The 27,673-nt window shown below is 40.0% G+C and overlaps 1 protein-coding gene across 2 annotated transcripts in view; it reads left to right on the top strand.

Moving 5' to 3' along the window:
- The window catches only part of ERGIC1 (endoplasmic reticulum-golgi intermediate compartment 1), a 109,109-nt gene that overhangs the window by 43,418 nt on the left and 38,018 nt on the right, over positions 1-27,673 (top strand). The window contains exons 3-4 of one of the 2 annotated variants that reach the window (XM_054977338.1): positions 4,233-4,305; positions 15,084-15,134. In XM_054977338.1, coding sequence (XP_054833313.1) covers positions 4,233-4,305; positions 15,084-15,134 — 124 coding nt within the window. The remainder of the gene's footprint in view (positions 1-4,232; positions 4,306-15,083; positions 15,135-27,673) is intronic. The other variant, XM_054977339.1, reaches the window with a different exon arrangement.

Below are 27,673 nucleotides of genomic sequence, written 5' to 3' on the forward strand. Positions count from 1 at the left end.
TTGGTAACTATTTAGAAACACACTAATTGAGTCCCAGGTACAATGCATACCTCAAGTTAGGAAAGATACCACAAACTTTAAAAGGATGTCTATGCGGTTAATGACCCATGTGAAGGAAGGCACAGAAAGTAAAAAGGGTTCGTTAAAATTTAAGGGTTTTCTGAATGATATGAACAGAAAGAAACGCAAGTTCTGATAAAACAAATAAGGTGAATGGAAAGAGAAGTTGAGGAGAGGATTGCTAAAAATGTCAAGACAATAACCATTTAAAAAAATATATTGAAAAACTGGGCAGGAGGCAGTTGGGCCTTTGGATGGCCAAAGAATCAGTGGATTACTTAGTGAAGATGGAGATATTACAGAGAAACATTTAATACTTTGTGTGTCTCTTTTCCCTGTGGAAAATGGGGGCTCGTACCTATGCTGGAGCTAGTTTTTGGGAAGGCATCTGAGTCAAATTGATGTAACAATAGATGAGGTTCTAGGACTGCTAGACAAACTGAAAATGAATGTCTCCTCAAGGACTGTTAAGCAGCTCAAATGTGAAATTATTGATCTACTAACCAACCACTACTAACTTGGCACATGTTTACTCTTTCTGTCCAATCTGCTCCCCCCACCCCCCACCCCCCACACGTTCTCTCTTTCTATTCTCCCTCAGGTACCTAAGTAGAGCCAAATCAAAAAGAGTCCAGTAGCACCTTTAAGACTAACCAACTTTATTATAGCACAATAATTGTAGAGCCAGTTAGCACAAACAAGGACTGGGCAGAGAGGGGGAAAGCACAATGCTAACAAATCTGCTGTGTTCTTCAGCATTCCTGGATTTTGAACATCTGGATTGCCAGTCACTCCACACACAAATATTCAGTTCTCTGTGAATTAAAGAGAGATAGGTAGCAGCTTTAATTCTCTGCACCTTTAGGAAATTTTGTACCTCAAAAATATCACACACTTTTTGTCTTGTCATCACAAAATCAGCATTCTCTCTTTTTGGGAAAATGGGCATAGCAGAAATGTGCAGAATGGTAGGTTGCAGGTATCTAGTAAAAATGTTGGAAACAGTTCATTAACATTTGTGGAAGAGTATGGGGTTTTCATTAAGTTAATGACATTTAGTGTCATATGAGTTACTTGTCATAATATTAGTTGTGTCCGTGCTGCTTTTAAAATCTCTGTCAAGTGTTACTGTTCTTAGGTAACTTGGTATTGTTTTTCCTTTAAAAGTAGAGAAATTTAATTTTTTTTTTGCTGTTTTTCATTCTATAATTAAAATATTACCTTTGTTGTTTGAACTTATTGTATATGTAGTTCTGTAACCAGAGATGCCCTGTTATTGTATCAAAGCTTAGGTTCATGTTGTATTGCAATTATACAGCTCAGTCGCTTTAAAAATTGATGTTACTATGATCCACAGACCAGAATTTAGGAAAAGAGGCCCTGACTATGATGGTAGGATGGATGTTAGAATGCACTGTCATGGTGACTGCAGTTGGACTAAGGAGCAAATGAATAGGGTCACACACCCTTGGGATCTCCCATCACTGTAGTTTTGCGGTTTGTGGAGTTTCTTTTCTGTCTGCTCTGCCGTGATTCAGCAGGGAGTCAGAATGCAGAGAATGTTTGTTCTCATCCATCTGTAAATGCCAACCCCTTTTGGTTACTACAGCTCTCCTGTTCTTGCCGTATGTCCGGAGCTCAGGCCTCATTCTGCTTGTTTCATTCACAATAGGCCATTGTGTGTGAAGCACATAGGCATCTTTTTTCCAGGAATATTTAATGGTATGCCAAAGCCAACCGGAGAGCCAGAGAGTAACAATTTCCTCCTTGATTAAATAAATTGTGGAGGAAGAGGCAATTTAATTGGATTTCTAATGCCCTGGAAGGTTTCTAGCCTATGGTGAGCTGTTATATACACTACAAGGAACTAGAGTGCATTCATGGATGTATGACTTATACAACTACACCAAGCAGGGTCATTCAGAAGCATACTGACTAAAACAGAAATCTTGTTAGTGACACTATTCTCTTACTTATTTCTCAAAATCCAGATGATGGTCCTTCCAATCATTGCCATATTTTCCCCACTGCCATTGTGTTCTGTCTCTTTCTGCAATGCAACTTTAGCATATTTTTAAACTTCTGCCATGACTGCAGTCTAGCCTTTTACAGTGTGAACCAACTAGTTAGTGCAAATGTCTTACCAGGTGTGGAGGAGCAGGCAGTGACTTAGCCCATCGACATGCTTGGGGACTTGAAAATTTACCTTCTTGCATTCCTTGCTCTCTTTTCATTACCTTCACCATCCCCACTCTTTATTCTCTCTGGTGAAATCAAAAGGGAAAGTCAATTTCACTACTGCTTTGCAGTTTAAAAAAAATAAAATCACGACTTCCTGCTGTATTGCTGATGTGCACAGATTTCTTATGAAACAGGTTCTCACCTGGGGTGGACAACTGCTCAGAGAAGGGGGGGGCTGACTGATCTCTCCCTCCAACTGCAGACTTCAGGGTGCTTTCACAAATGCTGAATAATGAACTTTAGCGATAATTTGCAAGTGGATTTTACTGTTTCATACAGTAAAATCTAATTGCAAAGTGGATTGAAAGTGTATTCTTCAGCATGTGTGAAAGTGCTGCTGGTTGCCCCCTTTTTTGTTCTGTTCTGAGTTTGTTTTTGCTGTCGTGACAAAGTATGTGGGATAATAATTTTCTTTGTAGACTTTAATGAAGAAGCCATACATAGTTTGCTTGACACAAAAACATAACTGGCGATGTATTTAATACTCTGGCCTCACTCTGGATTGAGGCATCAGGTAAAAAGGGGAGTGAAAAAAATCCAGTGTGCTGTAGTGTACAAAACTTTGGAATTTTGACTTGGCTTCAAATTCTTACTCCATCCATGGATTTTGCTGGATGTTTTTGTCATCTGTCTGTTAGCCTTACGTATCTCACAGGGTTGTTGTAAGGCAATAGTGAGGTAGTCACATGCATTCTTCCATTCAGTGTGGTGGAGCAAAATCTTCCAAAAAAGGGTCTTGAATAGAGATGGGCATGATCCGCATTACGAACGTAAAAAACCCATGAAAATGGCGATCGCACGATCGTGACCCGGCGGATCGTGATCGTCCACGGCCCACGATCCAGCAGTCGAGAGAGGCCTGGATTGTGGCATTTGGGCTTGATTCGGGGATCCAGACACTCAGGCACCAGCAATCTATTCCCCTGGCAACGGAGCCAGGGCTCTGTTTGTCCTCCTTCTGTCGCCCTGGAAACTCGAATGGAAGCCCAGCTTTCCTTGATCAGCAGGGCTTCTTTTCAACCATGGAGCAGCAAAGCAGTCACAAGTTGGGAGAAGACACTCAGAGGAGGGAGGGGGAAGGGGGTGTTCTGTAGCCATGGGCACTCCAATCTCATCCCTGCAAACCCTGATAGGCAGCTCTGACGGCCAAACACAGACCTCCTGTGTTGCTGGATGGGACCCATGCTTATAATAGCCATGGGCTCCCAGGCTGGGTTTCAGGATCCACGATCCGGGTTCGGGAACGGGACATGTTCGTTGCTGTTCGGGAATTTGGGATCGTGGTCTGCACCGAACCACGATCCTCTGGTTCTGTAATTTTTTTTGGTTCGTGCCCATGTCTAGTCTTGAATATTATTACTGACATCTTGGCTAAAATTCTAGGCAACCTGTACATAACCACCAAAATCACTGCCTGTTTCTCTGCTGTTGATATAACCAACAGATGAGAGCTCATTTATGGTTGGCTTCTGCAGGACAGTTTCTGTTTGGAAATCAAAATATAATCCAGGTCTCTTCTCTTCTGGCAGCTAATCTACATGTGTACAATGGGAGTGGTGGTGGTTTACAATGCTTTGCAATATTTTCTGTGTGCTGGATAAAAACAAACATATTAAACCCACAGCGCTTCTCCCAGAAGCAAGGAAAAATGAAATTTTCTCAAATCCTTGAACATGTATCCCTCCAGCTCATTCAGTTTCTTTCTTATCCTCCAGTGAGTTCATGTGAGCCAAGAGAGAAAGTAAACTAGGGCTTTGGAAAGAAGGGTGGCAAGAGAGGGCTGTTGAAGAATAGGCCTTCTAGCCACTCTTTTAAGAATATCTGGGAGCAATTTGGAAATAGAAGGGCCGCTATGAAGTTCAGCTATATGAAGCAGAATCTACTTTGCCTGGGGGTTATAAAACTAATGTCTGTCCTCTCGTCTCTTCCAGTCTCTGTCTGCTGCTGTCTCTTTATACTGTTTTTGTTCCTGTCTGAGCTTACTGGATTCATAGCAACTGAAATGTAAGTAAAAGAAACAAAGTTGTCAGCAATTTTTCCTTTTTTAAAAAAGTGATGGTTTAACCCAAATATTCCTTTGTAGCTCTGATATTTTTAACTCCATTGCCTCAGTTCATTGTCCAAAAGTGAGTGGATTTCTTGTGATGACGAGTTTCTACACAGAAGAAAGGTATTCCTGTGTCTAACATATATCTGTTGGGAGCCTTAACTTGGCATTGTTCATATGAAGAGCAAAGGGAATGGGGAGCATTTTGTTCAATCCTACAGAAAAGGGGGCAGGTAACTTGAAACACAGATTCAACCATTTTTTGCTATTCATATTTTACTTGAGTATGAAGAGCAGCTGATATTTTCCATTTCTGTTTTGGGCCACTCTACTTTGCGTCACCCAGGCAAAATGCAGGGAATTTGTTTAGAATCTAGATGATAATTATAATAATGATTGGTTCAAATTACCATACATTGCCTTTCTTACAAGTTAAAAGTTCAGCTCAGTAGACAGACTGGATTTCATTACTTTGCATAATCTAGCAATAGTCTTTGTTCTCCCTATCTACCTATCAATGAAATATGGGTAATAAGATCCACAACATTGCTAACAAGGAACTGAAAATCAGCCTGGGTTGGAGGGAATACAATCCCCTGAAAAAATGATAGTTCTGTAGTGTCTTGCACTTTTGCCCAATTTTGGTTGACTCCGCCTTTCTTTGAGAGGCAGAGTCTTATCATTGAGTCCAGTGGCATGATGCATCTGACGAAGAGAACTGTGGTTCTCAAAAGCTTATGCTACAATAAAGTTGGTTAGTTTTAAAGGTGCTACCGGACTCTTTACTATTTTGTGACTACAGAGTAACATGGGTAACTCCTCTGAGTCTTATTGTTATCCATACTTCTACCACAATCAGCTTATTATAATAAGCTCTGCATGGACATAGATGTGAAGAATTTTTGAAAGCTTCACTTGGTACAAAACACTGTGGCAAGATTGCTGGTGGACAGTAGTGGCTGGGAACATATCTCCCCAGTTTTAAAATAACTGCAGTGTTTTCTCATTCAATTCCAGGCACAATTCAAAGTGCTGCTGACCTGTTAAAAACTCTAAATGTTCTTTGATCAGAGCATTTAAAGGACCCCATATGAACTTGTCTGTCACGTGAGAGACAACCCTATTCTTTGTGCCCTCATTTTCCTAGATAGGGCCTCTGCAACTATGGAATGCCTTCCACAAACATATTCACCTGGTGCCTTGCCTTTGAGTTTCAGGTATCAGGTTGAAACTTGCTTATTCACCCAGGCCTTGGATTGATATAGCAGCACCTGATTACCTGAACTACCTTGCCAATACATACAGACTTAGTGACCCCAAACTCGAGATTCCTAGGTTTCTGTCAAGTAAGGGGGTTTCACTGAAGTCAGCAACAGGACATATCAAACTGCATTTGTTTTTTTTAAAGATTTACATTGTGTCCTATCTCCTTAAACTCAAAGTGTCTAAAAAAGAAACAACAAATTTCAAGGACACGGAAACAACATAATAGTCTACCAGCATGATAAAAAAAAATTCACATGTTAAAAACACAGCCAAGTCTACCAAGTTTAGCCTCCACCAAATGCCCTCTGAAATAGAACTGTCTTACAGGCCTTCCTCAATGCAGCAAGTGAAGGCGCCCACTGGATGATTGAAATAATGATCCTAAGGGAATACACTGCTTGGAGTGAGCTGTCTGAAGAGTCAAGCTAGTGTGTGGGAGTATACTGGGAAATGGCAATAATAATGTTGGCAATAATCACTTCAGTATTATGATATGGCAGCCTAACATTAAACACAGATCCATATATGACATGATACATTGTGCCTGTAGGTTTGATAAAGACTGAGGATTGGAAATGTGTAGGATGTTCTAACAGTGGCATTTTCTAACAGTTCCAGCCAGAGCTATTTCCCATTGAGGTGAGATATACACAAATGACAACTGATAATCTAAATTAGTTTAACACAGAGAGTGGCTGTTTTTACATAAGCACTAGCTAAAGTGAGATAGATGTATGGATCCTGTGTGTTTTCTGTTTAGCTTAATTTGTTTTATTATGTAATCTGTTTATGATCTTCATTTATTATAGTGGTTACAAATTTTGTATTGTTGTTCTGCATTCATCTTTCTGATGTTTTGTGTAAGCTAATAATGGCTGAGACAAAGCAAAAAGGATGACTGTCTTCTTGCCAAAATGAGTTGGTGAAAAGTGCTCTTGCACTCTAGAGTTCCAATTTTAAGGCTGCGGCCCTTTTAAATTATTTTTAAAATGCTGTGAGGACCCAGTCCTGATTGGGGCCACAGCATGGCCAGCTGAGTCTCTCTTGTCCCCCCTGTACCTTATCAAGTGCCAAAATGCCCGTCAGGCTGTTTGAGGACTTGAAAAGGTGCCCAGGGGCAGGGGAGCAAGAGTGCCAAGCTGAGGGCCCAATCAGGATCAGGCCCTCACAGCATTTTTAAATCAGTTTTAAATGATGGCAGTGTTCTTGTGGTATCCATGAGGATGCTGTCACATCTAGGTTGAATCTTAAGTCAGTGTTGAGGAGACCCTCAGAGCTTGGCAAATAAATGAGATGGAGCATCTTTTCACATGCAGGTTTTCCCACTGTTTGGTTACCAAGTGCAGTCAGTTTTTTTCCAAACTTCCTTGTTTCCTTTTCCCCAACTTTTTGCCCTCCTGTAGTTACCTGTCATATTTCTGTACTTTCTCAAAGCACCTTTGATCCAATTTGAGAAAGCACAGAGAAATGATGAGGAAACCATAGAAAGGACATGAGGAAGCTTGGAGAAAAACCACTGCAGATTGGTACCCAAACCATGGGAAAACCTCCTTTTGAAACGACCCAGCATGGTGGGGCTTCTCACCACTGTCCCCCGCCCCAAGTTCATAAAGTCTACCAGACATTGTTACTATTATTTCAGTTTTATATGTATTCTGTTTTAATGGGCTTGTTAGCATGTAGTCTCCACCTGCAGTTTATTAATATCACCTAGCTACAAAGCTCTTGTCTAGCGGTCTCTCTTTACATATACATTGAACTGGATATTTATTTACTTATTTTTAAAAAACTGAACCTGCAATTCTCAGACCCTTTCCCCATGAATTTACAACATGAAGTCAACAAAAAAAGAATTAATGCCATAGAAACTAGCACTAAAACACTGATGGCAGTAACTTAAACTACTGAAGAGAGCTCTCTGACTCTCAAAAGCTTACACTCTGAAAATCTTGTTGAAAATCCTGCTGTTAATATACTAAAAATTCCAACAATAAAAGCAGTACAGCAGCATGAGGATAAGGAAGAACCCTGTGTGGCTACATATAGAAAGTTCCAATAAAAGGATGAGCAATTATCTGTCACTGCCATCTAAGAACTTCCTGTCAAGAATGAGGAGAATTGCTCAAGAACAGTTCTCCCAAAAGCTTGCTAGGTCGTGACTCCTGCGCATCACCTGATCAGCAGTATTGTGGTTGGCCAGATGATGTTGGATTGTATCTCAGGAATGTCAACTAAGCCCTACTTCCATCTTGCTCCAATTCATTTCAGTGATAGCTCAATAGGAGTGCCATGTGGTAACTTTCCCCCACAGTTTCCTTCTACCCTTTGCCTTTTCTAATCCACATTTTCATAAAGTTAAGCTGGCTACTACTAAGAAATGATTGGGTTGGGGGTGCACTGAAAGACAGGGAAGGATGTGGGTTAGGTCTGATACAGATACCACAGTGCAATGTGCCTAACAGCATCCTGCATGGGCCAGTGTACTTTGACCTCTTCCCGTTTTCACATCACTGAATTGATTGTAAACATTTGGAAAGAACACTTGGAGTCCTTCATGGGTTACCCAAAATAATTTAGGGATGAAAACCATTTTTACCTAGCATTCTTAGCAAGAAACTTGCTCTGAATCATCATACAACATTTAAAACAGTGAACAATAGAAAAAAACATAAAACTAGTAGAGAACAGTACAAAATTAACAAACTATGGTGTACAAGTATTATTTATAAAACCAAAGCAGTAAAACTATAAATACAGGCAAAATATCAAAGTAGCAGAATACATCACAGTGAAAACAAGTAAAATTAAAACAGACAAAGTAGATAAAACTGACCAACCTTTCAAAGTCAACAAGTACATGGTAAAATTAAGAAAGTTTTTGCTTGTCACCTAATTCTTTGGAAATATGACACTGAACAAACAACTGTGGGAAGGGAGTTCTAGAGATGAGGTGCTGCAACAGAAAAAAAGCTGTTTCTTATAGCCGCTCACACCTTATTTATAAAGTTGGGGGAACACAAAACAATGTCTCTAGTGTCTCTTTCATCTGTGGAGCAGGTTCATATGATGGTAACAGGTCCTTTATATTACCTGGTTCCAGACCAGGCTTTGAAGAGAGGAATCAGAACTTAGAATTATGTGCCTGGAAATGAATGAGATGCTGTTGGAGTTTCCAGCAGTGGTGAGATATGCTTCCCTGTAGTCAGCAATCTTACTGCAACATTTTGAACAGATGGTGGTTTCCTATTGGTCTTCAAAGATAACCTGCGTAGAATTCATAGCAGTAGACTAATTTGGATGTGATTAGGACTTGGATCACCACAGTCAGATGTTTTTCCAGGAAGGGACAGAGCTGGCAAACCTGGTAGTTGGTTAAAGGTGCTATGTGCCACTACCTACCTGAATAGCCATCCATAGTACAGGCCGAATAGCACGAAATTTTAAACCTTTTTCTTTAGGGGGAATGCAGTCTATTGAGTACTCTCGCCTGGATGAGCCATGTTGTTGTACTTTGAGTATAAATTAGGAATATGAATGCCCAATATAACATAGAGCTGTTAGCTGTTGCCACAGGCCTTGTTTGTCAGTTACATCAAAGTCTCCTTTTCTAAAATTCAGGAGGAGAGAGGAAAATTTCAGCCTTGAAAGTGAATTGAAAGTGTTGGTGATCAGTATCCTCAAACAATCCCAGTAGTCAGTGTATATTTTCCTACCAAGTGGCCTAGATGGAAACATTTTCGGATCTGAAAATCAGGATAACAGAGAGGTATTAAGACTGAACTATTATAAAGTTGATTTAATCAGTAGATTCTGAAGCATGCAGTATTCCAGGTTTGGAATAATAGCTTGTAGACTGAAAGGCATTCATATATCTGGAGGCTTTGCTTCAATTGTTTTTTGGGGAACTATTTTGGATTTACTTTGACGCTGATTATAGATTGTAGTGTGCCACCCCTACAATATGGATGGCTACACATTAAATCCTTTATTATTTCAGGATTAAGGCATTAATACTACTTTCTTGTTATGATCTCTTGATTACAGGATAAGGCTTCTCTGTTGTTGACTGGATGATGGGTTTAAAGCATTTATTTATTATTTTATTTATTTATAACATTTTAATGCTGTCTCTAAAGACACCTGCATACAAAATAAAAAGAAAGAAAAACAAAACATTGAAAGATACTAATGAGAGCCCAGCTTGTCAAAAAACCATAGATAATTAAAAAGCAAACCACAGACAGCTTAAAATAAGTTTCCAGGCTAAAATACCATTTAAAAGAATCAATCCCTTAATTAAAAGACTGGGTGAATAGAAACAGTTTGGCTTGGTGCCTAAAAGAAAAACAATGTAGGAGATAGGCGAGCCCTCAAGGGTATGGGTATTCCACAAGTGAATTGTCTCTACTGAAAAAGCCCTGTCTCTGGTTGCCACATGTCTCACCTCTGAAGGTGGAGGCACAAAGAGCAGGACTTGTGAAGCAAATCTTAACTGGTGGGCTATACAGTATAGGAGGAATAAATGAAAGTATCTTACAGTGCAATCCTAAGCAAAGTTAACTCCATTCTAAGGCATTGCAATCAATGGGCTTATATTGGAGTACTTCTGCTGAGGATTGCACTGTTAGTGTCACACAATACTCCCTGGCACAGCTATCTGTAGCTAGGTTACAAGCTATGAGGATCAGGGCATTCTTAGTGGTGGCTCCTGTCTGTGAAATCTCTCATAAGGCAGACTTGTTAGGTTGGCTCTCTACTGGCCTTCCACCAATTGATTGAGGTGTTTCTGTTCTAGAAGGTGTGTAGTTTTGCAGTTTTAATTTTGTTTTGGCATTTGGATTTTATTGTATTGGTTTGAGAACTGATTTTGAAGCTGTGGGGGGCAACATATTATAATTTAGTTTAGAAATGTTATGGTATTTTGTAGGTAAAGGTAGTCCCCTGTGCAAGCACCAAGTCATTACTGATCCATGGGGGGACGTCACATCACGTTTTATTGGCAGACTTTTTGTTATGGGGTGGTTTGCCATTGCCTTCCCCAGTCATCTACACTTTACTCCCAGGAAACTGGGTACCCATTTTACCGACGGAAGGATGGAAGGTTGAATCAACCTTGAGCCAGCTACCTGAACCCAGCTTCTGTCAGGATTGAACTCAGGTCGACTGAGCAGAGCTTGGGCTGCAGTACTGCGCCACGTTGTTTTGTAAGTAGACTTATTTATAAGTCAAAGGGTAGGATGGAAATTAAATAAATAAACATGGATGAATGTATTCCAATATCAATTGTATTACAAAGAAAATCACATGGGAGATTCATTTTGTTGGCATGATTCCCTGTTGCTCCTTTTCCTCTTAACCAAAAATCAACTTCATTAGTGACACTTACCCAGGATGTTCACCAGAGGTTACTCACTGGCAGTCAATTCATATCAAGATGAGTTTACTTTCTTGCCCATGACACACAACTCTTTGGGAATTAAATTTGATTGAACTCCCCAGAAGAGAGCCCTTGGATGATACAGCATCGATCTATTCATCGGAACTTGATCATGTTTGAAGAAACAAACAGACTCTGCATAACTGTTTTCTGGATCCCAAATAAACAGTGCTTTTTCACCTTTTTATGATTCTATTTTTGGTGAAATCATTTAAGAGATAATATTCCCTTCTCCTTTTTACTCAGATCATTTTAGTACTCTTGTTGTAGCTAGAATGGAAATGTAAGCTGACCTTCTGAGTTTGTGAAGGTTAGCAAGGAACTCATGCAATGCAGTGTTCCAAGGTTCCTGAGTATTCAAGTATATAAAATGCCCTGGAACCTGTTTGTCACAGGGTTCCTTATACCTGGGGTGCTGTTGAGCATATTCATGCCTTCAGGTATCTTTTGTGTGAAGTGGATAGCAGGTAGGACTGGGTGGCTGAATCTCCTAGGGGTGTTTGAGGAGGAGGTGCTAAGATGACCTCAGACTCCTGTTGTGAAGGCATTTTTGTTTTTAAAACTGGACTTAGAAGAAATTAGTTATTCTCTGAATTTTTTGTGCTCTGGTGGGAGGGAATATCTCATGTTATCTGAGCCCAGTTCTGAATCAAGTAGTGAGGAGACCCCCATTGCTAGCTCTAGCTGGTAGTCTGGAGTCAATAGTATTCCTTGTAAATTCTAAGGACATTGCTAAGATCTGTTTATTCAAAGGCTGAAAAATTGTTTTAAATCCTGCTTTTAATTTTTACAAAGTATATCAAACTCAATTTACATAACAAACAGAGGTATGATAGTCTAGAGGCTTAAGTGAACAATCATGGCACATTGGATTAATGCTTGAAACTTTGCCCAGTCACAGGGCACATCATTTATTAACGTGTTTTGTGAAGATGTCCTATTCATTCCCATAAGCAAAATGGTATTCAAAATTTCTGCCAAGTATATAAATTCCTTGATTTTTGCTATGCATTGGGGCTGAAACACTGACAGTATATATGTTCTAGAGGAAAAGAATCCATAAATTGCTACTTTGGACAGGCTAAAATAATAAATCCTGTCACAATTCAAGATGGAGAATGCTCTAGTGATGTTAAGTACAAATAGGTCGTGATTTAAATATCAAGAGTCAAGACTTTTCCAATTCTTCCTCCTTTTTTGGCAGAGTCAACGTAGACGCAGACATTTATGCGATGCTGAATTAATGTTCGCAGTTTCCACTGCAGGGGCAAAGAACTATTCACTCAAACTGAATGTTTTTTATAGAAGCACTTCCTTGAGCACAAGTCTCATCTTTACAGCCACGCTTGATTTGTTCCCTAAAAAGTCTTTTTTTAACCTCTTATAGTGTCATACACCTTTACTGCCAAGTGTTCTGTTTTTGTCCAGCCAAAGTCTTCAGGAATTAGAATTTTCTGCTGTGTTACCAAGCTTATTAACCAGAGCTTTGATTATTGTTTTGGATAAGGGCTTCCTTAGTTGGAGATAGATTTGTATCATCTTTCAACTGTCTATGGTCGTTCATGCTATCAAATGTTGATGTGCTATTGGAGAACATGCCAAAAGTGATAGATAAGATTAAGGAGTTTGGAGACTTGGCAGGTTTTTATATTAATAAAAAGAAGTCAAAGATACTATGCAAAAATATGACTAAGCAGAAACAACAATTATTAATGGAAATAACGGACTGTGAAGTAACAAGTAAGGTGAAATATCTGGGAATTGAACTGACTGCAAAGAATATAGATCTATTTAAAAACAATTATGAGAAACTATGGACTCAGATAGAGAGAGACTTGATTAAATGGAACAGGCTGAATCTGTCATGGTTGGGTAGGATTGCAGCAGTTAAGATGAATGTGTTACCAAGAGTAATGTTTTTGCTACAGACAATACCAATCATCAGAGATTCTAAACAATTTGAAAAATGGCAGAGGAAAATATCAGATTTTGTGTGGGCAGGCAAGAAGCCTCGAGTGAAAATGAAAGTTTTACAAGACGCAAAAGAAAGAGGCGGAATGCAACTGCCCAACTTGAGACTTTATCATGATGCAATCTGCCTAGTGTGGCTGAAAGAGTGGATGACGCTAAAGAACAAGAAATTACTAGCCCTAGAGGGATATAAAAAAATATTTGGATGGCATGCATACCTATGGCATGATAAAGTAAAGGTGAACTCGATGTTCCTGCACCATTATATACGGAGAAGTTTATATACAATCTGGAAGAAGTACAGAATTTACCTACAAGAAGGAACTCCTCTGTGGGTAGTTCCATATGAGGTGATAGATCCGAGAGTTGTTGATAATGAGCAACAATGTTTAACTTATAAAGAAATAACTAGAACTGAAGCATCCAAACTCAGAATGAAGACGCAGGAGGAACTATCACCTTATTATGACTGGTTCCAGTACAGACAGATCAGAGACTTATATAATTCGGACTCTGTAAAGGGAGGTATACGAATAGAGAACTCGGAACTAGAGCAGACCCTTTTTAAAGAGGACAAGAAAAGAATATCTAAGGTATACCAAGTACTGTTGAAATGGTATACTGAGGATGAGATAGTAAAAACACAAATGGTGAAATGGGCTATAAATTTTAATAAAGAAATAACAATGGAGGCATGGGAATACTTGTGGAAGACTACAATGAAGACAACGACATGTATTAGCATTAAAGAGAACATTTACAAAATGATTTATCGTTGGTACATGACACCAAAGAAGATTGCGCTAGGGAATTTGAACACTTCTAATAAATGCTGGAAATGTAGGAAGCATGAGGGTTCCCTCTATCATATGTGGTGGTCGTGTGAGGTAGCGAGGCAGTACTGGGGGGAAATAATAAGAGAAATGAGTGAAATTTTACAATTTCAAATTAATAAGAACCCAGAACTCCTGCTACTAAACCTGGGTATGGAGGGAATTCCAGCTCATCATAGGACGCTGATATTTTATATGACAGCAGCAGCTAGACTTTTGTATGCGCAAAAATGGAAAGTACAAGAAGTGCCAACTATTGAAGATTGGATCTACAAATTGCTGTACATGGCAGAAATGGACAAGATGACAAGAAAACTGAGAAATCTGGACTCAGGGCAGTTTAACACAGACTGGGAGAAGCTGAAACAATATCTGGAGAAGAAATGGGAGGTGGGAGGAGAACTGTGGCAGTTTGAGAACTACTGAAGTACAATAAAATGTAGAGGGGGGTGACTTTACCGGGGGGGAGAAGAGACAAACGTGAACTTCTAAGCAGTTAGATTAATAGATTGATATATATACAGATATATACAGACTAATAAACAGAATATCGATAGAAAATAACTAACCAAAAGGGCTGATTATAAGGACTGATTAACTAATAATATTTTCTTTTTGGTAAGACTGGTATAATGTACCAAACTGACTATGTTTATTTGAAGATATATATGAGTCAAATTGATTGATTATGTGATGATAGTTATATAGAATTATCATTGAAGGGAAACAGAAATATTAAAGTAATTATATATAACTAAAAGAATGAGTAACATATAGAGTATAAGTCAAATTGTTTGATTTAAACGAATGTATGATCTATATGGTTTATGATTTATAGAAATATTTGAAATCGGAATTATGGAAATTGGGATAAATTGTTTATCCAATATGGAAATAATGACTCATAGTTTGGGTATAGAGTATTAAAAATAGTTAAGAATGTATTGCTTAGAATAATTGGGAGATCATATATTTGTTAGATAGAGGAATTTAAAAGGAGTAAGGGAAAAGGGACAAAGGGTTGGAAAACTGTTGGAAGTCAACAAAAAAAGGGGGGGAAAGGGAGGGGGTTAGAAATGGAAAATGGGAAAATTGATTGTAATGTATAAATAATTGATCCTAACCCAATAAAAACTTTTCTAAAAAAAAAAAAATGTTGATGTGCTATTATACAGAATGTATGTGAATCACTCTTAACCACTGTAAATGCCTCTTATTTTGCTTCCAGTGTCTGGAAGGGAGGTTGCATAGGGAAGAGGAATCCTTTGATCCTTGGAGGGTATGCTTTCTGTGTCTTCCATGCTGATTTCTTCCCCTTCCCTGCAAATTGTGATATAGTGTTAGACCTTGTGAAGACATGGGGAAAGGATAGTGCTCACAACTTATCTTTACTGATCTCCTGGCAGATGGAGTGACATAATTCCTGAAGTGTTTCCCATTATCAAATGCCACCCATAGTTGTATAGAGGACTAGTTTTGAGTTGCCAGCTCAAAGATGATACCCTCTGGGATCATCAAAACATCCATTATGACCATAATATTAGTTACACCCTTTTACACTGCATCTGCTTTCTGAAGCTCCCTTCTGATCCAGTTGATTGACCAGAAGTAATAAGTGTTTCCTTATTAGCTTAGCAGTCATAGGCAGTCACATCCTCTGTCAGTAGAGCAAGGAGTTCTTCTTTATTCTCAGATGCTTGTAGGAAGACAGCAAAATTTATGGGGAGCTCGGTCTGGCATGATATCTTTCCCCTTGCGCTTTTCCGTCTCTTTTCTCAAATGGCTTTCTTTAGACTGCTTGCCTTGTAGCTGTCCCAAACTATCATTATAGACCGCTTAATGTAGTTTTATGGCTTTGTAATACTGATACATTTTTGTGTCTGTGTTATGACTTTATTATATTAATTGTAAGCTGCCTCAAGAAGGTCTTTGGAGAGGCAATGTATAAATTTTCTAAATAAATTAATAAATAATCCATACTGATTCTTTCACAGTTCTGCTGTTGCTTCTTAATCTGGCAAGAACACCAAAACACTGCAGTCTCTAGAAGTACAACTTAACCTTTTCGCAGTCCATATACAATCTGAGCTCCATCAAACACTTTTGTATCAAAAGTGGAGAATATCTCGACCCTTTCTTGGTCTAGAATAGTGTAGTAACTCTTCTTTAGCTTGGTAGCCAGTGTGCACCATGTTGAGATAAAAAGATGAAGGCCTTTGATGGTTTCCATGGGGCTAAAACTTATCCAAGTTACTTTAACACATCTGAAAAGCTGAAAAGATTTGACTGAAGAGACCATACTAATTTTTCAGGCTGTCTCTCTTCTGTTTTATCTTGAATTTTTTTGAGGATGTGGTTACTTGAACAGTGACAGATGGTGGTTCTTGATCTGGCATAGGGCACTTTGACTATTGAAAGTTCAAACCTTGGAAATGTAGTTGGTCTTTAAGATGCTATTGGACCCAGATCTTGATTGAACTGTAGTCCTGTCCAGAAGAAAATCCTTTACATACCTACCTCTCCATAGAGTTTCTGTGTTGTGCAGCACTCATTTCCTTTCTCTTTGTTTTACTTGTAGCTTGCATCATCAGAAGACGCGGGGGGGGGCAGTTTTATCTGATTTCTCTCATTACTACAACATTTTGTCCTGTGACATGTTTGGTTTGCACGGGTCTCCCAGTCCTTTGGGACAGATGGCAGAGTGCTAGGGGAATAGGACAGTGGAGAAGGATTTGTTCCACCAACTCCAGCTATAAACTTTTCCATTGGATCTACTGAAACTGTTATTATATTATTAGCAACCAAGCCCATTGTGAAAACAACGGGCTCTAGAAAACTGCCTGCAGAGGCCCAAGCTGCCACACTGGGCCTTCCCAGGCCTCCAGAGGCTCCAAGGAGACTGCCTTGGCGGTGGGAAGGCAAGCCGTGTTGCCAACAACTCACTTTTTATCCCCGAGAGGGGCCTGTGAGTACTCCTGTGTGGGGATAAAAGTGAGTTGTCGCCAATACGCCTTGCCTTTGATATAGTAAGTTTCTCTTAACTGCATCATGTTTTGGCATTTTACTAGATATTCTAGGCAAAATGCAAGTGAACAACTGAAAAGATACATGACTCTAGAAAACTAAGATTTTTGTCAATACATCTTTAAAATTTGTGTTAATAGTGGGAAAGACGGTAAGTTCTTCTGATTTGAGATGTCAGCAATGGAAACAAAAAAATACTTGAGTTTGGGGGGGGGGGGGTTATTCCTACCAGCTTGATGTAGTCCGTTGTTCCTTCCTCATTTTACTTTTTGTGAAATAGTACGCTAAACCAAATTCATAGCAGTGTTGCAAGGATTAGTTAATAGTGAAATATTTCAACATGGAGAACATTAAGTTAAATTGCAATTGTGATTTCACCTAGTATTGTTACCATGCAGGCTTTCTGTTTATCTTTTAGTTATCAGTTCTCCCCAAGCAAATTTCTCTACTTGAGAATTTAGGCTTGCTTCTCGTTTTGATGACTAATTGGTATGTGCTTTTGTACTGAGGAAACACTATATCCTTTATCAGGTATATATTGCCAACTATATTGATCTTTTTCGTCTTGTGCAATCAAAGAAAACATTCCCTTAAAGTAGTACTGTATAATTGTTAAATGTGTTAATGTAGAAATTACTGTACTTGGGTGTGAAGAGATGAGGAAACTCAAAGTTGTAAGCCAGAGGCTTCTGATTTCGAATACAAGTCATACTTAAAACTCCCAGGTGGAATTTTGTTTTCAGGGCCCCAAGCAATGGATTTCTATTGAAATTCTATCAGCCAAATCCACATTTATTCCTTTCATTTATACCCCACCATTCTCCCCAGTGGGGACCTAAAGTGGCTACCATAGTACTCCTTTTCTCCATTTTTCTCTCAGGACAACCCTGTGAAGTAGGTTCGACCTAGAGTATGCACATGGCCCAAAGTCATCCAGCAAGTTTCCATGGCAGAGTGGGGATTTGAACCTGGGTCTTCCCAGGTTCACTAACCACTACTCCGCACTGACTCTGAGTGTCTTCATAGAGTGCTGCTTTTTTCAGTTGTTCAATATCATTTAGTCTCAAGATACTCATGGATGCGCGGATTGTTTACAGTCATAAAATATCATGTGTTGGAATTTAATGGTAGGATAAACACTCATTTTTACAAATGGAATGAAGGATACAGGGTCATCTGAAATGTTGATACTGTTAAATTTGTGCAGATTACAGATGGTTTTCCAAGGAATGGTTAAAATAGGGCGATAATACAGCAAGATTGGTGTTCATCTTTCTTGTTTGTCTGTTAAGACAAGGTACTGCAGAGCAAATAGGAGAGTTTTGAAACGTTAATAGGAGATGCTAGAAAAATCCTCTTTAACATGTGGCAGCATTGCTTGATCTTCTTATTTATTCAGTGTTTATCCTGCACTTCCTCCAAGGAACTCAGGGTGGCATACATAACCCCACCCCCACACCCATTTTATTTTCACAAGAACTCAGTAAGGTATCTTAGGCTGAAAGAAGAATGAGTGACCCAAGGTCATCCCTTGAGCTTCGTGGATGAGGGGGGGTTTGAGCCTTGCTGTGTTCGGTAATAGTCCCAAAACTTTTTCTTGGCAGCACCATATATCCCTGTGTCCACTGCAATGAACTTGCAATATAGCAGATATTCCAACACAACCTTCTACTAAACATAGTGAGATCGCATGTCTTTTTTTCCTCCCTGCCCCATTTCTGTACTTCTGCAGAACGTAGGCCTTATTTATTCCATTCTCTTATTGCTACAATAATAAAAGCTCACTTGCAACAGCCCATTACATAAGGTTTTTGCTTGTTCTGCCTGAATAGATCATTGAAGTGTTTTCATCCCCTCTAGTATTCTTTTATTATTTTTAGTCTATTGGCGTTTTGGTATTAAGGGCCCTGAACTTAATTAACAGTGACGCGCCAGAAATAAAGGAAGAGTTTCCTGCTCCTTTTTGGTCCTCAGTCACAACAAAGTCCTTCAGACTCTGGCTTTAGTGTTTGATTTCAGTGGCATTAACTCAGGTTTGGGAATGGAATCCATGTTGTCATAAAGTGCTGAAGGGACTCATAACCAGGGCTTAGATAAAATAAAAACTTTGCTGAGAGGCTTTTAAAAACTTGTTAATGCGTATGTTCTGAAATAAATTATTTAGTGCTTGGAATTGTTATTTCCTACTTATATATAAAAAAAACAAATAAAGGAGGTGGGAAGAGCTCTGACACCATGGCTGTGGGATGGATAAAGGAAATGAGGTCAGTGTCACATATTTGGATTTTTGTAAAGTTGACAGTCACAAACAGGTACCCTGTCCCACTAAGTCAGTGACTCAAGTGGTTAGGGAAATAAAGCTCTAAGTGTTAAATGCCTCTGGTATTTCCTGGGCAGGATTGGTGGCAGGTTGAAGTCTGTCAGATGACACTCATTGTCATTTTAACGGCCTTCTGTACCTCGTCTTGCTGATACATCATAAAATCAAATAACCTCTTTTGTACTTAACCCAGATCTGTAGCCTAACTGGAGATTGTTATTGTTGTAATAATCTAACTGGTGTGATAATAGCCATGTACCTTTGACCTAATTAATGCTCAAATGATGTTTCTGTATATTCTGCAATTAAGCAAGAATGAAATAATTTATCTGGCTGATGCTCCAACTAATTGATAGCTTCACAGTGGAGATGTGGCTGAGTTTGCAGAGCTGCTGTTGGATATGGCAAATGACCAAATAGGGCCACTGCTGTTTTTTTTGTTAAGAGCGCTTCATGCTGCTAGGCAATGGTGTGCTACCTAGCCTTCACAGGTACTGTGGTAATTTTTTTAAAAAATCAGAAACTAAGAGTGCAATAGTGCAGCGCAAAGTAGTTTGCTTAGATGCAGACAGCATACAAATTAGTAACTGCAAATAAGTCATTTAGTACAGTATTCAGTTTACAAGGTAAATGGGAAGAGAGGATGAAAAGCACAAATCTGCTAAACAGCTAGTATTAACCTTGTACTGTGTAATAAGTGGTACTAGCACTGTAGTTGGTTTTGGATTACAGTGGAAGATACATGGAGATATGCTTCTTAGCAGTAATTTCATTGTTGTGTGGGATTAGCTGATGGTGCAGCTCTGCTAATGAACACAACTAAAAGATGCATTGTGTCCAGATAAACTCCTATTGCATTTCCCTTAATTTAACTTTTACCCCTCAATGGCTTCGTACTGGTTTCTGCATTTTCTGTGTGTATTTCTTTCTGGAAGTATGGGCTTGGATGAATGTTTTCTTTAAGGAGACCTGAATTTAACAACAACAACAACAACAACAACATTTGATTTATATACCGCCCTTCAGGACAACTTAACACCCACTCAGAGCGGTTTACAAAGTATGCCATTATTATCCCCACAGCAGCAAACACCCTGTGAGGTGGGTGGGGCTGAGAGAGCTCCTAGAAGCTGTGACTGATCCAAGGTCACCCAGCTGGCTTCAGGTGGAGGAGTGGGGAATCAAACCCGGTTCTCCAGATTAGAGTCCCACTCTCTTAACCGCTACACCAAACTGGCTCACCATTTGCAGTCAACTTGCAGCAGTTTGCACATATATGCACACAACCACTGCATATGGAACAAGAGCATGGAGTAACTGATCCCTGTGATCAGGAAGTAGTCAAATTAAACTTTTGCTAAAAGATACAAGGTATTTAAATGAATGTGTGCCCAGCTCCAGTGGTGCAAATTCAAGCATTGTAAGTAAAAGTTATTACTCTTACAGTGATAAAGGAGAGGTGAGGCCAAGACGAAGGATATATTTAATTAGGGGAGGGGCTGTAGCCCAGTAGAAGAATATATGCTTTGCATATAGGTTCAGTCCCCCTGACACCCAGGTCTCAAATGTTGGGCAAGACTCTGTTCTGTCTGAGGCTTTGAAAAGCTACTGCATCCAATCTGGATTTAGAAATGTGTGTATAGCAATGGTTTTCAAGCTTTCTGAGTTGACTTATCTGTCCAAGAATTTTTGTATAACTACCCTGAAAGTCCTGTGCAATGTAGAGGACTTGGGGGGGGGGTCATATTCAAGGGTGCAGGCATAGTTCAGGGCATTGGCAGTCATGTGTCATTTTGTCATTCACTTGTAGAAATTGAAAATATGCCCCAGAAGGCTCCACTACTGTTGCGTATGTTAGGGGGAGGTCAGTAGTTGTGGGAATTGTGCTGTTCAGGAAAGTTTGTTTGCCATTACTGGTCCTCTCATTAGGAAATTCACAAATTTCAAAGAAATACCAGCTTGTAAACCAGCGCCTTAGCTGCTGCATAAATTATTTTTTCTAGGAAAAAGAGTGTGATCTAACGATTTAATCAAATTAGTGCATTTGCCTCCTGGACCACTTTCTTAACTTTTATTGGCAAACAGAACACTTTTTGTTCCTTATTATGCTAAACTTGGAAATTGAGATTTGCCATCTTTGGCTGTCTCCTTCCTCAGCTTAATTAATGCTTGCTCAACCCTTTGAGATACTTTAATGAAAGGTGTTGCAGGGTTAAGTAGTGGTAATGTTATACCACTCATCCTCACGTACGTACGTGTGTGGGTTAACAGGAAGCGGAAGGCTGTCGTGTCAATTATTATGACTGACTCAAATTAATGTTGACATCTCTAACCTCCATGTTCTTTTGTACTGGGCTGAGAACCTTAGTTCCTTCCTCTGTAGACCAGTCTGTTTTGTACATTGTTTATCTGGGCAGTGAGCAGAATAGAACAATACTTGTAAATGAGGAAATGACCAAGATTCTGGGCACGACATACATATTAAAACAAGAGAGGAGCACTCTGTCGTCTGATTTACTTGTATTTCATTTACCTTTGGTTTCAAGCAGGTCAGTGTACTGAGCCCTCCTTCTCTTGTTAAATGGGGAGTGGAGGATGGGAAAGAGTAGTGGACAATGTATTTGAGACATGGAAGAAATATGATTATAAGCCCCCACCCCAATGGAAATGGTACTTGGCATGTTTTCCCCAGAGGATCAGATCTCTGTTTAAACTTGATGTTTAAAAACATGTCCAACAACACATATAGTGGTTCCTTAATTAAGTATGTCAAAGGGGTCTTGTGGTCAGAGCCTCATACCCCATACTAGGCCATGTTCCTAGTTCCATTGGCTATGCTGGTGAATAATGATAGAGTGTCAAACCAGGCAAAGGATACAGACCATGCCATATGGAGGGGGGAGCACTATGATGTATATGGGGTAACGTTTAACATTGTGTACAGTGTCTGCTTTTTATTGATAACAAAATGGTGAAAGAGACTAGATTCTGAAAGAGGTGAAAGACACCAAAGTTATAAATTCAAGAGTAATTTAAAAAAAATTATGGCATAGAAAACATTCAAGGAAACATTTGTAAAATGTTGATCATTCAAACAATGTCGAAACAGTTCTAATGCTTTCCCTTTGTGTGCTTGTATTTTAAAGCATAACTTTTAATAGTGTAACATTTGTGTTTGAGATTATGCATCATTGGGAGTCTCATTTTAAAGGGGGGAGCGGGGAATGCTTCACTGTTTTTCTGATTACCTCAAAACAATAAAAAAGAGAAAAGACAGGAGTTATGAGGAGATGTTTCAAAATGGATTAGAAAGTAGGAGAACAAGGGGGGGTTGTAAATGAGTTTGAACCATTGGAGCTACAGAGTATTAATCTGGCTTTTTTTTCCTCCTTGGATATTGAAGGAAGTGACATTTAGATGTGTTGAAATGTTTTAATGTGACTGATGAGAAAAACTATGTAGAAATAAATTCTAGATTGACGGTTATGCCAAATTGGCCTTTTATAACAAATTGGCCTTTTATAAGGAGCCAGCTTCTCCTTATTGGGGCAACTCACGAGGGATACTACTACTAAACTACTGCTAAACTCTCACCTAAACCTCTTTCTACAGCTACTGCTGTAGGTTTGACCAGACTATCCTTGAAAGCTTCTTGTACAGTGCAAATTGAGTGTGTGAGCAAGAGGGAGGAGCTGAGGTGTCTGCCTTGGAATCTTAAATATTTAGAACCAACTTCTTTTCAACTCTTGTGCTACATGGGACAGATTTATCTCTTTTTTTAAAAGTAGGGAGTGCCAGCTCTGGAGAAGAGAGCAGTTTGCTTCCATCTTGTGCCTACAGTCTTGCCCCATCCTCTGCAATTCCAGTGATGGCTTAGGACAGACAGATTGACCATTATACCAGGTTCTAAGTTTGGACTGTCTCACTGGCATTGAAATGACATCTACTAGTCACATAATGGGGATTACAGTCTTGACAACAGGGCCTTTGTATGTTTGAACGGGCTTCAACAAGAAGGCTACAACAAATGAAGTGTTTTCTTGCTCTGAGCAGGTATGCCTGCTATTACCTCCTTGTGCGGAAGCACACTGAGTCCCCGCGACACTAGCAGAAAGCAGAGGCTCAGATCTGGCCTTGACAGCTCAGGAGGACCAGGAGATGGTGATGGCTGTAGGCTATGCTTGTCTCCATCTCATATCCCATTGTCTGCTGAGACATGGGAGTGAGTCAAGCCCCAGTACTGCCAGTGCCTCACCCTGTATCCAGGAAGCAGCAGAGCAGGTCTTGTAGTGATAGTGGGAACAGGCTATGCCTCGCAGGTATTCTGGCTGGGAGCAAGCTGAGCCACAGGCAAGTCTTAGGGTTCGACACAGATAGTCTAACTCAGCAAACAGTGGTATTGGTCTGGAACGTGATCAGGTGGAAGCCATGCCTGTTGTCTCCTCCTTTGCCACTGCTGGGTGAGAGCAAGCCAAACCAGCATGTTGTAATGGTTTGAATGTCAGACTAGGATCTGGGAGGCCCAGGTTCAAATCCCCACTCTGCCATGGGAAGCTTGCTAAGTGTCCTTGGGCCAGACATAGAGTTTCAGCTTAACCTTACCTCACAGAGTTGTTGTGAATATAAAAACAGAGGAGAAGAGAGCAGTGTATGCTGTTTTGAGCCTCTGCTGGAGAGAAAGGCAGTGTATAAATGGAATAAATAAAATAAGGCTTGGGTTTTTATTTATTTTACTGTAGTACCCCAAGCAGCTGCTTGGGATACTTGGATGGGATACTTTGGTTTCTTGACAGTGTGGAAAAGTCTTTCTTCCCTGCTTTTGGAATGTAATACTTAAGGGAGTTTGAAGAATGTAACTCTGTCAGAGCTAAGGAAAGAGTTTAAGACAATATTTGTAGCTGGATTTGTAGGCTCAGATGGTGCAAAACAGCGGCACCTTAAAGACTAACAACATTTGTTACAGTATGCACTTTCAAGAGACAGAGCTTATTTCTTCAGATACAATACTAAAAAATAAACCCCTTAACCTTAATTTTACAGAAAATTACAGAAAAGGGGAAGAGAGGCCTAGTATAATCAGGTGAGATCTTCTGTGTGGGGACTTGAACCACTCGGGTAGTTTAATGGATGATGGGAGAGGACAGAGGTTCTAGCATCTCTCACATGTGGTTAATATAAGCAAAAGTGCAATAATGTAGAGTAAATAAGGAGGCTGTATGAAATATGAGAAAGTTGACCAACAGTAAAGGGTTATGGTATGATGCAACATGTTAAGAATAGCCTATTGAAGTTATGAAAAGGAGAGTCCTCTTGCGTTATTAGAAATTATGATGAGTGAGGAATCCCAAATCTCAGTTTAAATTAGGATGACAGATTATCAGTTTCTTGATTCGTTTTAATTCAGCAGTTCTGTGTTGTATATTCCTTTTGAAGCTTTTCTGTAAAATGGTGAGCTTCAGGTCTGTAACAGTATGTCCACAAAGATTACCCATCACCCATCATTTTTGAGTATTGCAATTTCCTATGTCAGATTTGTGTTAATTGAGTCTCTCACACAGGGACCAACATGTTTGTCCAGTAGCAGATAGTAGAAGGGCACTATTGGCACATGATGACGTATATTGCATGGGATGACGTGCAAGCAGATAAGCCTGGGATGGTATAGCTGGTACTATTAGGTCCTGTAATGGCTTACCTGAGTGTAAGTGGGGACAAATTTGGCATCTAGATCTGGTGCAGGGTTTGGTTCTTGGGTTTCTGTCTGTTGGCTCGTTCATTATTGTTGGTAAGAAGCTGGTTTAAGCTGGGGGCTGTCTGTAAGTGAGGAAAGGCCTGCCTCCTCCAAAACCTATGAAAAAGAAATATCTTTATCTAGGGGAGGCTGTAGGCCATTGATGATGCATTGGAGAGGTTTAAGTTGTGAGCTTTTGAGTGACAACCAGTGGGAGTCTATTGTTGCCTTCCTTGGTTCTGTCTTATAGTAGGCAGGGTCTGGGTACCATTCTGTCTTTGTTGATTTGCTCTTTTACTATAATAGGTAGGATATTGTAATCCAAAAAATGCTTTTTTGTAAATCCTCAAATGAGAATCCCTTTCTGAGAGATTGGAACAAACGTGATTGCAATGTAGTGCTTAACTGTAGTTTTTTTAAATATATATATATATGTTATGGATCGTATTTGGAAGCCTCCAGGTATGTCAGGTGGTCAGTGGGTTTTTGATATTAGGTGGTGCTATGAGTCCATCACAAAGTTTCACAGAGGTGTCCAGGAAATGTACCTGCTGCATGGACTGGTCCATGCCGAGGATGATGTCGGGTTGAAAACTGTTGAAGTTCAGGTGAAATTTCTCAAGAGCTTCTTTCTCACAAGTCCAGATGGTGAACATGTCAGGTGTTAATGGGTAGAAGCTGAAGAAGCATTACTCTAAGTCAGCTATGAAACTGTTTGCATATCATGATGCCCATGGCTGTGCCATTAATCTGAAGGTATAAATTGTTAGCAAACTCAAAGTGGCTGTAGGTAAGGACAGACAAGCAGAATTCAGTAGACATTTTTGGTAATACCTGGAGTAAGATTCCTGAGGGCTTGTAGCCCATCTTTATGGAGGTTGTTAGTGAACAGCCAACTTTATAAAGATATTGTAACACTTGATGTGTAAATAAAACCTTTATTTATTCATTGCCTGTCTTCATACTATGAAAGTTCGAAAGGTAACACAACAATGACAACAATTGATATAGGCTTCATTTCTGAGATTGGCATGGCCCCCTGTGTTCATTTGCAGAGTAAACGCTCAGCCACTGGAGAGTGAGGTTTTGATGTCTTTTATTTTTTTAACTGAACTGACTGACAGGATGGGTGTGGCTCAGATCACATAGATTGAGGAAAAGATGGGAAGAAGCTAGTTAGATACTGTTATGAAACAGGGTGTCTGGCAAACTATCACCCAGCAGGAAGTGTTTCAGATAGGTACGTCGCTAATGAGGATTACTGCCTCTCCTGGTTGAGGTCATTCCTGAGAGCTGGGAGAATCAAATTACTTAATCCTCAGTGATCAACCAGTTGACTTAATCAGCTAGCGATCAACTACACAGAAGGCTTCAGTGCTGTCTGTCAGGAAAGAACAGTTGCAGTGAGGGAACTTCAGACCAGGTCATCTATGAGTAGGCATGCCCCTCCTCTCTGTGTCATGTTTATTAATCACTTGATAAGTATGATGAGTAATGCTCACCAACAGCTCATCAGGCCAATTGTTGAAGATGGGGCGGGGGGAGGTGAAGGTTAGCCAGGGAAACTGAATAGGAGCATAAGACTGGCAAGATGCTTTGAAAGAGATGCCAGTTGAACTTACTGACCTGCCAGGAATGATCTTCCTGACAGAACTTACAGCCATCTGAACTTCTCCATCTAAAATTCTGTCTCTGCCCTGAACCAGGATGACCTGCAGGTCTGGACAAAAATGTTACGTCCCTTGAATAGAGATGTAACATGTATAAAGGGGCAGTTGAAATTTTTCATGGCATGGAAGCAAATAACTTATACGGTAAATAACACCCCAATAAGCCTCTGTTAAAGAGATTGGATAATTTTTCTCCAGGCAGCTGGCAGCCCTACCCTGAACTCAACATATCATCCATCAACTGAAAAAGGCATATGGGTAAGGATGAGTTCAACTCTTTTGCCTGCCCTCTTTTGTCCATAACATTGTAGACATTTCTGTTATCTTTTAAAAGGTCTGAAAACAGAAGCTCATGTAATACCTTTTATTATGATCTACCACAAACTAATATGAAAACTTTTGGAGCGCAGTTTTGTGTAATACATTTGACCTATAAAAGATACTACTTTACGTTGGGAGGGGATTGTTTGTTACAAAGTGTGGCGTGAGCACCTCTTAGGATATAACTGAATAAAACAGGTGATCTGTTTCAAGAAAATAAAAGCAGCTGCAAGAAGGGCCATTTTGTATCACAGCCTCTCTATGCTAGGTTGGGAGGCTTAACCCTTTCCTCATTTCCCTGACAGAAACCTTCATGAGCTGCTACATTTTCTGGACTTTTTTTCCTTACTGGGGTAGGGTTACCAGTCCCTCAGTGGTACTGGGGGATTTCCCGCTTTCACTCTCCGCCCCCCGCCAACACTCACCTGGCTGGCAGGGGGAAAGGCGTGGGAATGGGCCTCCTAGGCACACCCCCAGAGCAGCGCAATGACATCCCTTCTCAGGAGTGATGTCACTGTGGCACCCCGAGAGCGCTCCTGTGCTTCGCAGCAAGCCAATTTGGGCCCCAAATGGGCAGAATTGGGCCCTTGAGGCCCAGATCGACCCATTGGGAAGCATACGCACGCTCCTGTGTCTGTGCAATGATATCGTTCAGGAGTGACATCACCAGAGGTGACGTCATGCACAGGCATATGAGGAAGACAAAGAAGGATAGTCCCAGGTACTTGCCCTCCCACTGGGAGGGTAAGGGG

This window comes from Eublepharis macularius, chromosome 4, assembly GCF_028583425.1.
Source record: "Eublepharis macularius isolate TG4126 chromosome 4, MPM_Emac_v1.0, whole genome shotgun sequence".
Taxonomy (NCBI): domain Eukaryota; kingdom Metazoa; phylum Chordata; class Lepidosauria; order Squamata; family Eublepharidae; genus Eublepharis; species Eublepharis macularius.